General features: G+C 38.8%; 5 protein-coding genes across 7 annotated transcripts; 4 read left to right on the plus strand and 1 right to left on the minus strand.

Annotated features, from left to right (window-relative positions):
* Positions 1–219: 219 nt before the first annotated feature.
* Positions 220–3363, minus strand: LOC104783349 (magnesium/proton exchanger). 2 transcript variants are annotated; one of them, XM_087511275.1, is made up of 9 exons: positions 3156–3363; positions 2277–2735; positions 2007–2182; positions 1803–1921; positions 1545–1711; positions 1290–1387; positions 951–1167; positions 733–862; positions 220–662 (listed from the first exon to the last, which is right to left on the minus strand). In XM_087511275.1, the coding sequence occupies exons 2-9, from the start codon at positions 2665–2667 to the stop codon at positions 365–367; spliced, it is 1596 nt and encodes a 531-aa protein (XP_087367401.1). In that variant the 5' UTR covers positions 2668–2735; positions 3156–3363; the 3' UTR covers positions 220–364. The 2 variants fall into 2 exon arrangements, with proteins under 2 accessions (XP_087367401.1, XP_087367400.1); XM_087511274.1 differs by having other exon boundaries at positions 1290–1405; positions 3156–3328.
* Positions 3364–4201: 838 nt separating this feature from the next.
* Positions 4202–6148, plus strand: LOC104783351 (large ribosomal subunit protein eL8z). The gene is made up of 6 exons (XM_087511279.1): positions 4202–4474; positions 4726–4767; positions 4859–5060; positions 5237–5535; positions 5616–5708; positions 5814–6148. The coding sequence occupies exons 1-6, from the start codon at positions 4472–4474 to the stop codon at positions 5943–5945; spliced, it is 771 nt and encodes a 256-aa protein (XP_087367405.1). The 5' UTR covers positions 4202–4471; the 3' UTR covers positions 5946–6148.
* Positions 6149–6257: 109 nt separating this feature from the next.
* LOC104783353 (SWI/SNF complex subunit SWI3A) lies at positions 6258–8917 on the plus strand. Its single transcript, XM_087511277.1, has 7 exons — positions 6258–6599; positions 6763–7283; positions 7363–7803; positions 7967–8106; positions 8191–8240; positions 8323–8468; positions 8602–8917. The coding sequence occupies exons 1-7, from the start codon at positions 6542–6544 to the stop codon at positions 8776–8778; spliced, it is 1533 nt and encodes a 510-aa protein (XP_087367403.1). The 5' UTR covers positions 6258–6541; the 3' UTR covers positions 8779–8917.
* Positions 8784–11757, plus strand: LOC104783352 (caffeoylshikimate esterase). Its single transcript, XM_010508499.3, has 8 exons — positions 8784–9256; positions 9446–9539; positions 9651–9683; positions 10374–10520; positions 10628–10758; positions 10860–10997; positions 11095–11193; positions 11280–11757. The coding sequence occupies exons 1-8, from the start codon at positions 9203–9205 to the stop codon at positions 11664–11666; spliced, it is 1083 nt and encodes a 360-aa protein (XP_010506801.1). The 5' UTR covers positions 8784–9202; the 3' UTR covers positions 11667–11757.
* Positions 11758–12035: 278 nt separating this feature from the next.
* Positions 12036–13594, plus strand: LOC104783354 (uncharacterized). 2 transcript variants are annotated; one of them, XM_010508502.3, is made up of 5 exons: positions 12036–12255; positions 12370–12394; positions 12766–12843; positions 13103–13207; positions 13291–13594. In XM_010508502.3, the coding sequence occupies exons 1-5, from the start codon at positions 12251–12253 to the stop codon at positions 13405–13407; spliced, it is 330 nt and encodes a 109-aa protein (XP_010506804.1). In that variant the 5' UTR covers positions 12036–12250; the 3' UTR covers positions 13408–13594. The 2 variants fall into 2 exon arrangements, with proteins under 2 accessions (XP_010506804.1, XP_010506805.1); XM_010508503.3 differs by having other exon boundaries at positions 12046–12255; positions 12769–12843.
* Positions 13595–13602: the final 8 nt, after the last annotated feature.

Below are 13602 nucleotides of genomic sequence, written 5' to 3' on the forward strand. Positions count from 1 at the left end.
CTTAGGGAATCGGCTAAGAATTTGTTTGAACTTTAGACAAAGTTTGCATCTTCACTGACTAAAAATTTGAAAAAGACTACAAATTGGTAACACCGCAAATAAATAAACAAAAAACTGCAGAATAAGAGGAAATGTACTCCTTCATATATGTACGACCCTCCTAACTAAAGATGAAGCCTCCAAAATCATGTTCAATATGCTTTATATTTGTAACACATATTTAGCCAACTGCCTTTTGAACTTTGATATACTATATAAAACCCCTTATAAAGGATAACACAAAACAGAGACTGTGTGATATAGTAAGGCTTTTTCTTCTACTCAAGGGTTTGTTTTTTTCTCTTTTGTTGTTTCTTCTATAATTCTATATGATGCCTGAAACTTTCAAAGAAGAAAGAACAACGAAGACGACCCAAAGCATCATGAAATAAGCAGAAGTAAGCCAAGCCCATAGCCTTGGACCTCCAAGCTCAGCTCCTATGATCAACCTTCTCAACACAAGCACCACAATACATCCCACTGATGTAGCAAAGAATATCAGCAGCGAAAAGCTTAGTCCTTTTGCGTTTTCTATGTATAAAGGCTCCTTGTATGCAAAGTAGTTGTAGACTGTGTTTATCAGCCACGGAACTCCAATCCCCACATAAATGTTCACCGAGTTACTGCAGAAATTATCACCAAAAAGATCATGAAAAGATCTTGATTGTTTAAAAGGAGTTTCGAGATTTTTACCTGCAGGTGATGTTTGCAATGGCTGAATCTGCGGTAAGTTGTCGCTCTGCAGCGATTTTACTTGCTACTAAGTCTGGCCATGAAGTTCCACCTGCGAGTGCTGTGAATGCTATCACATATGGGTTTATTCCTGCAAGATGAGAAGAGTTTCAAATGTTGTAGCGCTAAAACGTTGAATCTCTTAATCAAGATTTTAAAACCGGAGTGTGTGTGTGTACCAGTGACACAGCTTATAAGGTCGGTAAGTCTTGTGACGACAAAAGCTACTCCACTGATGAAGAGGAGAGAGCAGATGAAAGCAACCCAACCGTGAGCAATGTTGCAAGGAGGCACAAATGCAAAAAGAAGTTTCCAAGGGGCAAGGAGTAATTGCCAAAAGGATTTTGCGATTCGAAGATAAATGCTATCCACTTTCTTTGATTCTGATGTCTCCAACTGTTTGATTAAGAAGGGGAAGAGAGCCAAGTTAAATAGAATGAGTTGTCTGTCAATGATCAATAAGACCAAAATAGGATATAGAAGAATCTAAAATCACTTGGTACGTAGAAGATTTTTACCGTGATTGCATCCACAAATTGATGTTTCCACAAGTTGAAAACAGTAGAATTCTTCGCCTTACCCTTCTTAGTAGCAGAATCGGGTGGAGTATCTGCCACTGTATGATAGGTGATCCCTGCAAAAGTATTCGTTACAGGGAAAATCTGATTTATAACAATACCAGAGATGATTATGCGAGTCACATACACGGATTTGGAAATTACGAAAAAAACTGGTCTTTATCAATAGGAAGACAACCTACACATACTTAGTACCTGTATCATTGTTAGCTGAATGAATTGAGAAGATATCAACAATGTTTCTGTTTCCCGATTCAACAGCTTCTTGAGCGGCATCCGAATACACATCATGAACATCATTGTCATCTTTGGATTGATCAATCTCCTCTGGAACCCACTCCTCTGGCCTATCGCCTCTTGACCTTAAAATGTCAAATACAAACACAAAGGTTCAGTCTTCAGTAGAAATCTGTTTTGCAGAAACTAGTATTATTGTCTGGAGAAGAAACCCACATTGGTAACGACAAGTAAGGCCATCGCTTGTCTTGGGCGTACGCGTGAACTAGAAGTAACCCGTATTGCAATACTGTCAATAATGCCTCCAAAAGTGTAATGACATTTGGTGACCACACCTGTGAGACGTGAAAAGAAACAGAGATTTAGACCTCATCACTGAAAATTCAACAGAATCTATTTAGACCGCTTATTTGCAGTTACCTCGAGGATTATGTACAGCCAGATATAAGCCCAAAAAGACCAGACCAGCTCGACTAGCCAAACGCCTAAGTCAGATATCTTTTTCAGTTCTCCAGCTTTTGGCACCACGACACAAACAGCGGGGATAGGGAAAAGATCAAATGCAGCTGAGCCGACAAGTGTCCCAGGACCAAGACCTATATGACAAAACATGATATACGAACTAAACGAAATTTGAAGTAAAAAAAAACAGGGGTTTTAGGAAGGAAGAAGATAGATCAAGAACAAGACCTCCAGCATAACGCTCTCCGATATTGCGTATTGCATCGATGGTAGCCAAAGAGATCTGAGGAAAGCTTGTTCCAAAAGCCAACAAACTGATGTCTGCAATAGTAAAGTTCCAAACTTTCTTGTAGGTGATGACTTGAGCATTAGTAATGGGATCAACTGCAACCACTTTACGCGAATGTTTCACAACATTCTCCATAGACTTGAAAAAGCGTGCAGTAATGGCAGACAAACCGATGAAGCAGTAGGCAAGAGCAAGGAAATACAAAACGCCCCTCAAACCATCTGACAAAGTATTTTCTCCGGGGAATATAAAATAGTTTTCACATCTTACATGCCCAATAACCTTGGAAGATTCTTGCAACTCCTGGGTTTGATTAAGAATGGAGGCCATTGCACCGCACCTCCTTCCTTGCTGATAAGTCAACTGAATTCACTTGTTCTCTCAGTGGAGAAACGAATCTGGCACACCAAAAAAAGTAAAAAGAAGGTTAAGGAATCTGATGGATCGGACTACAGTAGTAGCAGGTAACAGGAGAAGGCGAAACAAACGGAACATGCAATATAGATTTGATTCTTTCCAGAGAATCCATAACACGAACCAAGAAAACACTGCAAAGGATCCGCATGGCATTCATCCGAAATTTAATCTATAGACCAAAAACTAATAACAATTTGCATGTTCCACAGTAATCAAAACCAGATCAAAGGAACAAGAGTTGGGTTCGGTTAAACAAGAGTTGGGTTCTTTTCACAAAAACCCTAATTTGTCGAACAAATCTCAGGCAAAAATAGCTATTAAATAAAATAAAAAAACAGAGCATGAGAGGGGGGGGGGGGAATCTGTCTGAAGAGTGAGGCACGTGATCAATGCGGACGTACCGGAGGATATCTCGGTGACCGGCATTCACAAATCCGCCGATCAGGGGAGAGACGAAGGGGAGCTGATTGGAATCGGTCAAGCTGCGATGTTGGATATTGCGGTGGAGACTTGTGAGCCATTTATATTTTTGGTGACAAATCACAAACACATCTAAATCAATCTCCTAATCTCTGCATGACACTTCTTCAATTATTTGTTGAATCGAACAAGGATTACATTGACCGACACGTGTTCTTTTATGATTGGTCGATTTTTGTTGACTATCAACTTGGGACTTATTACTTTTTTTTTTAAATTTTGATAAGGTTTATAGACCGAATTGCAAACATCTTTTATTTCGTTTTAGACCCCTAATAACGTTTTTAAAAAAAAAAAAATCTCATATCATCATCATCTTTATAAAAGTTACAACAAACATTTGTTGCTTTTACATTTCAAACTTGACCAAAACCTAGTGAGTTTGAGTTTAGTAGATAATATAAACCTGACCTGACGTGAGTCATTTGTTTGTGTTCTGTTCTCTAGTACAATTGTCTATATATATATTTTATATAAGAAGGGACGCTATTTTATACAAACTCAGAAATATGGATTTGATATATTTATTTGAACGACTACTTTTTTGCTTGGTTTTCAATTAACCAAATTTATATCAATGTTGACATCGACATCAATCTACCAATTACTATTTCTTTATCACGTGTAAATCGTGTAATAAAGTGTAAACTAGTAAGTCTAAAATTTGTGTTTGTTCTCTCGTTCTCGTTAAGTTATCCAAGAGACGTCATAGATGTAAATAACCAAAAATATGTATGATTATAACATGGGTGAATTGGATTAAATTGCTAAACTATAATGGAATGGTGAAGACAAATTTGATAATAAACTCCCCATACGTCATAGATTTTTACTAGGAAGTCAATTCTTTTAATTGTGTGACGAAAACAATTTCATCCAAAAGTACAAATATATCTTATAGATGTAAAAAAAAAAAAAAAAAAAAAAGCGTAAAATGTCGCCGTTCATCTTCATCAGTGGTTAATCTGAACCGGTGGTTAAATTAAAGAAACCGGACAACTACGTAACAAAAGAAAGAAAAGAGAGAGAGAGAGAGAGGGTATATTTGTAATTTTCATGAATGAAGAGAAAAAAACGGAGAAGCCCTATTATTTGAGGGATCCCGTGGGTGTAGTATATAAAAAGGCAAAACCCTAGTTTGAGCGATACTCTCTCTTTCGACTCAGCCGTCCCTTTTTGCAGAGAGATATCATAACACCCATTTGGAGTTGGGAGAGCTTCGGAGGAACGACTCACAATGGTACATATCTCCCCTCTTTACTTTGATTTTTTTGGATCTAGATGATTGTTTTTCATGTTGGAATTAGAACTTCTGCTGGATGCCTAGGATCTATCTAGGCTTCGTTGGATTTTTGGTACTCGATAGATTAGCTAATGAACTCTTCTCTACTAAGAGTTTTCGTATAAGAGAGCAATGTCGTTCTCTTCTCATCAGCACCTATGTTCATTTGGGTTATTAATTAGTCCACGATTTTTTTTTTTGGTTTTTAGGCCCCTAAAAGAGGAGTTAAGGTAGCTGCCAAGAAGAAGACGGTATGTATGATCTTACTTTGCTTTTCTATCTTATTATCCTTCTAAGGTTTTCTTGCTGAAGATTTGTGTTATGAATTCTGATGTATCCCAGGAGAAAGTTACTAACCCTCTATTTGAGAGGAGGCCTAAGCAATTCGGTATTGGTGGAGCATTGCCTCCTAAGAAGGATCTCACTCGCTACATCAAATGGCCCAAATCTATCCGTCTTCAAAGGCAGAAGAGGATCCTTAAGCAGAGGTTGAAGGTCCCACCAGCTCTTAACCAATTTACCAAGACTCTTGACAAGAATCTTGGTATGTCTTCTTCAAACACCATTCATTGTTTTGGACTTGCTGCTGTTAGTTTTTTGTTATTGAAACATTTGCCAGTTTCTGGCAACTTTATTGAGACGAACGACTTTGGGTATGTTTTGTATATTTTCTCTCTTAATTCAGTGCCTGACTATATTCTGTATTGATGATGATTGCAGCCACCAACCTCTTTAAGGTCCTTCTTAAGTATAGGCCAGAAGACAAAGCTGCCAAGAAAGAGCGTCTTCTCAAGAAAGCTCAAGCTGAAGCTGAGGGAAAGCCTTCCGAGTCTAAGAAGCCCATTGTTGTCAAATATGGCCTCAACCATGTGACCTACCTCATTGAGCAGAACAAGGCTCAACTTGTTGTCATCGCTCATGATGTCGACCCCATTGAGTTGGTTGTCTGGTTGCCTGCTCTTTGCAGGAAGATGGAAGTCCCGTACTGCATTGTCAAGGGCAAATCTCGTCTTGGAGCGGTATGTGTTGTTGTACGTCTCTCTGGTGGTGTTAGCATGGAGAGTTTTATCTTAATTTCTCTGTCTCTTTACTTTTTCAGGTTGTCCACCAAAAGACTGCTGCTTGCTTGTGTTTGACCACTGTCAAGAACGAGGACAAGCTAGAGTTCAGCAAAATCCTTGAGGCTATCAAGGTAATAATAGTTTCTTCCGACAAATAGAACAGAAATTTGACAGCGAAACATATATACTCTTGTGAAATTTGACACTTGGTTTTTTTTTTTTTTGGGGGTCTATAGGCTAACTTCAACGACAAGTTCGAGGAGTACAGGAAGAAATGGGGAGGAGGCATAATGGGATCCAAGTCTCAGGCTAAGACCAAGGCCAAGGAAAGAGTGCTTGCGAAGGAGGCAGCACAAAGGATGACTTGAGAGGATTGCTTTGTGTGTGTGCCTTTTTTTGGCTCGGATTCGTAAAACTTAATAGAGCTTTTTTGTTTCGCCGTCTCTTGAAATACTCTCTTTTTAGCTGAACTCTTGTTTTTTTATCAATGTTGGCACTCTCAGTTTCAATGTTTTCCAAGATCCTTTTTCTTTTGGTCTGTCAACCACTTAAGAAATTTTTCTGCCAAGTAGATACTACTTGTATTCGTAACTTTTGTCTTTTGGAAATTTGGAATCATTAAACAAAACAGTGAGATTTACACGAAATTGTAATTATTAGCCGAGTGAGACCAAAGGGGGGGGAAAAAAAAAGAGGATTTCACCAAAAAAAAAAAGATAACAGCAAGTGGGCTGATAATGGGTAAAAAGAAAGCAAGTGGGCTGATTTAAGTCAGGCCCTGTTTAAATCATATATTTGAGACCCAGGTTCCCGTCGTATGTGTTTTTTCGGAAATTTGACCCTTAACTAATTTTTGATATTTCGGTTCACTTGAACGATTTTGGTCGACTAGGATAATAGAGAGATTCATCTGAGTGCGTGTGTTTGTGATTTGGAGGGAATCGGAGGGTGAGGGTTAACGGGCATGGAAGCCATTGATTCAAGCGCAGAGCTCGAGCTCTACACCATCCCTGCTCAATCCAGTATGTCTTTTTTTTTTTTTTTTTTTAATTAATCAATCGCATATAACTCATCGTTATAGTTTTCTAGGGTTTCTTCTACCGTTTCCGTATTGCGAAGAATTTTTCCTCTGCTTTTCTAGGGTTTGATTTGGGGATCTGTTTTTTGATTTGATTTTTCATATAGGTTGGTTCTTATGGGATGATATACACGAAATTGAAAGACGCGAATTTGAGGAGTTCTTCAGTGAGAGCTCAATCACAAGAACCCCCAAAGTTTACAAGGAGTACAGAGATTTCATCATCAATAAGTTTAGAGAGGACACTTCCAGGAGCCTCACCTTCACCAGCATCCGCAAGTTTCTCGTCGGCGATGTCAATTTGCTTCAAAAAGTGTTTCTCTTCCTCGACAAGTGGGGTTTGATCAATTTCGCACCTTCCCTTAACGATAACGATACTTTGTCGTCGGTCGATAATGCTAAGATCGAACAAGGGACTCCTGCTGGTATTCGAGTTACCGCAACCCCTAATTCTTTGAGGCCTATTACCGCACCGCCCCTTGTTGAGCAAAGAACTGTGAGTGGCATCAAACTACCTCCGCTTACCTCTTATTCAGATGTTTTCAGCGATTTGAAGAAGCCGGATGATGTGTTGCTTTGTGGGCATTGTGCTGAACGTTGTGATTCTGCTTTCTATCAACATAATAAGGTGACTTGTTTGTTGTTATTATGGATCCGGCGTGTTTCCATTCTCTCTGGTTTGTTTCCTGACATAGTGATGTTGGCAGAGTATTGTCAACTTATGCGAAAAGTGTTTCAAGAATGGCAACTATGGGGGGGAGACCAACGCTGCAGGTGACTTTAAGTTGGTTGGGGATTCAGCTGCAGCTGTGTGGACCGAGGAAGAAACCCTCCTCTTGCTAGAATCTGTGCTGAAACATGGAGATGACTGGGAACTCATTGCACAAAGTGTTTCTACAAAGACCAGACTAGATTGCATTTCAAAGCTCATTGAGCTCCCGTTTGGAGAGTTTCTGATGGGTTCTACTTCTGGAAGACTCAGTTCAGCTGTCCCCACCGAGGATGAAGACACAGAACAGGTGAAAACTGATGGTCAAGAACATGAGGAAACAGAGATGAGGGAAGAAAATGAAGATGAAGATGGGCCTCCAGCAAAAAGGAAACGTGTTGCACTGATATCAGACAGTGATAGTTCACTTGTGAAACAGGTGAATGTTTTGTTAAACAATGTGCCTTGTGTTCATTATTTTCCAAACGAGTGTAACATTCGGATCCCTCTCTTCTTTTAAGTGTTGCAAAGAGTACACTTTCAACTCTAGTGGAAAAGATTTTTTTCGAGAGTTAATAACATCTTTACATATTGCACAACAGGTGGCTACCATGGCAAGTAAAGTTGGTCCATCTGTCGCAACTGCTGCTGCAAAAGCTGCAATTGCAGCTCTTTGTGATGAAGCCTCATGTCCAAAAGAGATTTTTGACACCGGTGATTACACGGATTCCACTGTTGACAGGTTCGATGTTTGTAACCCTTCAATTTGCTTATGGCTTGGCTTCTCATGTCGTTGTGGAGGCTAATTTCAGAACTTTGCTCACAGAGCCGATGGAGACAAAGATACGGATATGGAGGAACAGAAAGAAGAGAAAGGTAACTTGTGTTGTGATCCAATGTACATCCCTGGGTGTAGAATGAGAGCTCAAAGATTTGTAATTCCTTGTTATATTTGCAGACGGGGCTCAGGGTCTACCTGTAGCTCTAAGGATAAAAGCGTCTGTGGCAACAGCTCTAGGAGCTGCAGCTGCTCAGGCGAAAATACTGGCTGATCAAGAAGAAAGAGAAATGGAAGATTTAGCTGCGACTGTAATAGACCAACAGGTTGGTTTCGACACTAAAAACCTTGGTGTCTCCTGCACTCTTTTTGGGTTTCAACATTAAAACATTTTGTCTAATCCACTCTGTTTGTGTCTTGACCCGGTATGTTTTGCTTACTGTATAAATATAAACTCAGCTGAAGAAAGTGCAGAGCAAGTTGAAGTTTCTGGACCAGTTGGAATTGATAATGGATGCGGAAGAGGAAGTGATAGAGGGTGGAAAAGAAACAATCCTCCAAGAGAGGATTAGCGTTTTGCAATGCGCGTTTCGTAGTGGTGTCACCAAACGTTGGGATCATACGTACGTGAAATGATCTTCTTTTCTCCTTTTTTTTTTTTTTTTTTTGGTGCAACTCTTCTAGATTTGTTTTCTCCGTATGTATGAAAAATGGTGTTGTTTTGTTGACTTTTGTCGATCATATGAAGTAGTATCATCATCTCTTATTTATTAAAGGGATGTGCCAAAATATATAGATAGAGAGAGAGGTTTTATATTGACTTTTATGAGAGTAGGTTACATACATCATTAGTCGATTTGTCTCACCAAATTGATGATGGGTCTCTAACTCATACGCTCACAGTGACGTCAATTAAACAAATAATGAGTAAACGTTTTTTCAGCTTTTTTTTTTTTCATTCAATTAAAGAAGAATAAATAGTGTCACTCTCGGATCTCTTTATAAACTGGACACCGCCCTCAAAATCCCCCAACCTTCGTTGTCTCTCTCTCAAATCTCAATGTCGCTCCGGTCGCAGAAAAACGTAAAGTCGTCAGAATTCCAATACCACGAGGTTCTCTCTCTCCTTCTCTCCTCTCTCTCTCTCTCTCTCTCTCTCTCTCTCTCTCTCTCTCTCTCTCTCTCTCTTTTTCTTGTTCCTCACAGATTCAGAGAGTAGTAGTTGAAGTTTAACAACATGAGAGTGAAAGCGTGATAGATTCATGAATGCAAAATATATGTATAATTTTGTTGGATGAGACAGGAATACATAAGAAATGAGAGAGGTGTTGAGTTGTTCGCTTGTAGATGGATCCCTTCATCTTCTTCTCCTAAAGCTCTCGTTTTCCTCTGCCATGGTATATATTTTTTTTTCAAGTATTTGCTACTTATTCGAGCCACCTTTCGTTACAGATTTTTCATTTAATCCCCCCGGGGGATCTTTTTTTTTTGTTGTTGTTGTTGTGCAGGTTACGGTATGGAGTGTAGCGACTTCATGAAAGGTATTTATTTCACTCTTTCTTCTTCCTTCTAATATGATTATGTCTAATACACACATATACGTACCTACATGCTTAATCAAAACCGCATTAACTACATCAAGCCAATCTCCATTTTCTTAGCAAGCTTCTATTAGTTCTCTGAGAGAGGTTTCGCAATAGACTTGTGTATAAACTGTTGCAAATCTTCAATTTATGTTTGGGATTTGATGAAACAAACAAAAAAAGTCATTTGTTTCACTGCATATATAGTATTTTACTACAGTATAATTTACATTTGATGCTATATCATAGATATATGGAGTATATTGATTAGTAGAAGATCATGATAAATCTTCATCTTAAATTCAGTGTGGACCTTAGAACTATTCAACATTTATGTCTGTATAGTAATACTTCTTAAATGCCTCTTGAACCGCAAAGACATGTAGAGTGTTAGGACCGGGTAGGTCAACAAGTCTTACTTTTTTTATATTGGTTGGTTGGTTTGGTTGGAGAAGGACCGTAGACAATTTAATTTGAATTTATTTCTTTTTTAGTGGGGGGTCTCTCCTCGGTTAGCGTGTCATCTCTATCAAATTAAATTACCTTCTGTCTAATGAATGGCTTGGTGGTTGAGAAAATTATTCTATCAGTATCAGCTGAGTTCTGATCTCAAACTAAAATGAATAGTACATGTTTTTTTGTTTCTAGAATGCGGAATCAGACTGGCCTCAGCCGGATACGCTGTTTTCGGTTTGGACTATGAAGGTCATGGAAGGTCAATGGGATCTCGCTGCTACATCAAGAAGTTTGAGAACGTTGTCAATGATTGCTACGACTACTACACCTCTATTTGTGGTATAAACATTCACACACTGTATAGTGTATATACATAACTATAAGACTAGAAGAAGAGATTTTTTCTATCAACCCCAAGTTATGACTGATTACACTCTACGCGTCAGCGCAAGAGGAGTACATGGAGAAAGGCAGATTCTTGTATGGAGAATCCATGGGAGGTGCAGTCACCCTATTGCTTCACAAAAAAGATCCTTCGTTTTGGAACGGCGCCATTCTTGTTGCTCCAATGTGTAAGGTAATAAAAACCCGCAAGTTTGTTAGATTGTAAAGAGTCTCAGGGAGATAAAAATATTGAAAGCGGCAGATGTATAATTGTTTATGTATGTATATGCGCAGATATCCGAGAAGGTGAAGCCACACCCGGTGGTGATTAGTGTGTTAACTAGAGTTGAAGAAATCATACCGAAATGGAAAATAGTTCCAACAAAAAACGTGATCGACGCTGCTTTCAAGGACCTGGTCAAGCGAGAAGAGGTCTGTTGTATAGTTAGTATATATGTGGAGCAGCTGTAACCATCTAAAAATTAGTTGTTTGTTTATAAAAAAGTTTGGTGTGTGTGGAAAAATGCAGGTAAGGAACAACAAACTGATATATCAAGAAAAGCCGAGGCTAAAAACAGCACTTGAGATGCTCAGGACAAGCATGAACCTGGAAGATACTCTCCACGAGGTTCATGTCGATCTCTTCATTACATATCTAAATTCTTGATCCCATGATTATTGATCAAGACAAGATGTGATTGGACTTTTTTGCAGATAACAATGCCTTTCTTTGTATTACACGGAGAAGCAGATACAGTGACGGATCCAGAGATAAGCAAAGCATTGTACGAGAAAGCTAGCACAAGGGACAAGACACTCAAGTTGTATCCAGGGATGTGGCACGCTCTGACGTCAGGTGAGCCTGACTGTAACGTTGACCTCGTGTTTGCTGACATCATCACATGGCTTGATCTTCGAACCGCTGACCCAGCCTCTCTCACTGTCACTCCTATACGAGTAACTACCACCACGAGTACGAGCACCCAGAGGGTTCCGGTTAACGGAGTTAGTGACAACACTCGAGGGAGGCCTAAACGTCCCTACTTGAATCTCCTTTGTGGTTTGAACCGTGGCCGTCTGGTTAAAATTAGCAAGGAATAAAAACAAGAAATTTGTGTAAAAGAAAAGAGTGAGAGAGATATGATGATTTCGTACAATGGTTTGTTAAATAAATGTCTATCACAAAAAAAAAGCCCATAAATAGAAAAGGCCCAACAAGTTGAAAGGCCTCTAACTTAATAATCTCCTTTGTGGTTTATTAAATAGATGAGAAATTGTTGCACCGTGGACTCTGATTCAGTAGCGGCAGCTGTATATCACTATCACATACATTAAACGTTTGCAATAAAACATTATAATTTTTGACCCAAAAAAAAAAAAGAAAAGAGAACTTATAATAATATAAAAAGCCCAGACGACAAAAAAATAATAATAATAATATAAAAAGCCCATAAATTGGTAAGGCCTAACAAGTTGAAAAGGGCCTCTAACTTAATAATCTGGTACCGCCGGCCCGACAAGTAGTTTCGAGTTCTTCTTCCTGATTGAGAGAGGAGAGAGAGAGAGATCTGTGGAAAACGAAAGCGAGATTTATCTATCATCATCAGGTGAAAGCAAAAACCCTAATTTCTACGATCTCCTCTCCTTGTGTGGTTTCGGTCGAGAAGAAGTCGCCGTAAAACAATATGAGGTATCTTTTTATATCTGTCTCGAACGGTTCTAAGCATCGTCTCCGTTTTTTTTCTTTTAATGGAACTCAATTTGACACATGTCTCACACTGCGTTTTCTCTTGATTTGTCGCAGTAAGCCAATGGAGGAGGATACCAATGTAAGCTTTCTTCTCGATACTGCTTTTTTTTTTTTATCGATTATCAATAAGCTTCGGGTCGCTGTCATAAACCCTAAATTCATCATCTACTGTTGTTTCCCTTATTTCAGCAATCGCCTTACTCGTTAGTTCTTTGAGTTCTTGCTAAACCCGTTTCACTATAGATTGAGTTGATTTTGTTCCGCCCAGCGATTAATTGGTGTTTAGTGTAGAGAATTGTTTTTTTTTTTTTGTTTTCATCTCTTGTTTCGATTTGTTACTGTTATATATTCCATCGTCTTACCTGGTGGTACTCTTAGGGTTTGTTGTATACTCTCTCCTCATATGTATGTTACGCCTAGTCATAATGCTTGATACTGTGCTTACTTTAGCAGGGCAAGACCGAGGAAGAGGAATTCAACACTGGGCCACTCTCTGTTCTTATGATGAGCGTGAAGAATAACACTCAGGTATATTATTATTATATTAGAGATCTCTAGGTGGAGGAGATGTATTGAGAACTTTGGCTTCATTAGACATATATATATATATATATATATATATATATATAGATAGTGTTGTACTAAGTGGTTAGATGTTTTTGAACTTCTTTTAGTAACAACTCCTTCCTTGTTTATATAAGCCATATGTTAAAGAGTAAAGACAATCAATGCATATGAAAGAGTGGTTGAAATGGCAGCTTCTTAACGAAGTCAAGTTTGTGTTCAGGTGTTGATCAATTGCCGTAACAACAGGAAACTTCTTGGGCGAGTGAGGGCGTTTGACAGACACTGCAACATGGTTCTTGAAAATGTCCGAGAGATGTGGACAGAGGTAAACAAAATCTCTCTTGAAATCAGTTTTGTCTACAAATTTGTTTGTGTGCCTCGCTCAATTGAACCTTGTTTTTTGTTTAGGTTCCGAAAACTGGAAAAGGCAAGAAGAAAGCACTTCCGGTCAACAGAGATCGTTTCATAAGCAAGATGTTTCTACGTGGAGATTCAGTCATTATCGTCCTCAGGAATCCAAAGTGAGAAAATGAGAGAGACACTTAAGAGGCATTGGCATGTATGTTACTTTTGTTTGTGCTGAAAGTGATAAATTCTTGTAGGTAGTAGTAGTATCTTTTTAAGTTCAAACACTTGTGAGTCACTTTTTCGTTTATGTCCTACTTGACAAGATCTTTAAGGGGTGTTTGTCCCGAATTCTCATTTGTGGTCAGTTTACCT

The sequence above is a fragment of the Camelina sativa genome, chromosome 4 (assembly GCF_030686135.1).
Source record: "Camelina sativa cultivar CO46 ecotype springtype chromosome 4, ASM3068613v1".
In the NCBI taxonomy this organism is placed as follows: Eukaryota; Viridiplantae; Streptophyta; class Magnoliopsida; order Brassicales; family Brassicaceae; genus Camelina; species Camelina sativa.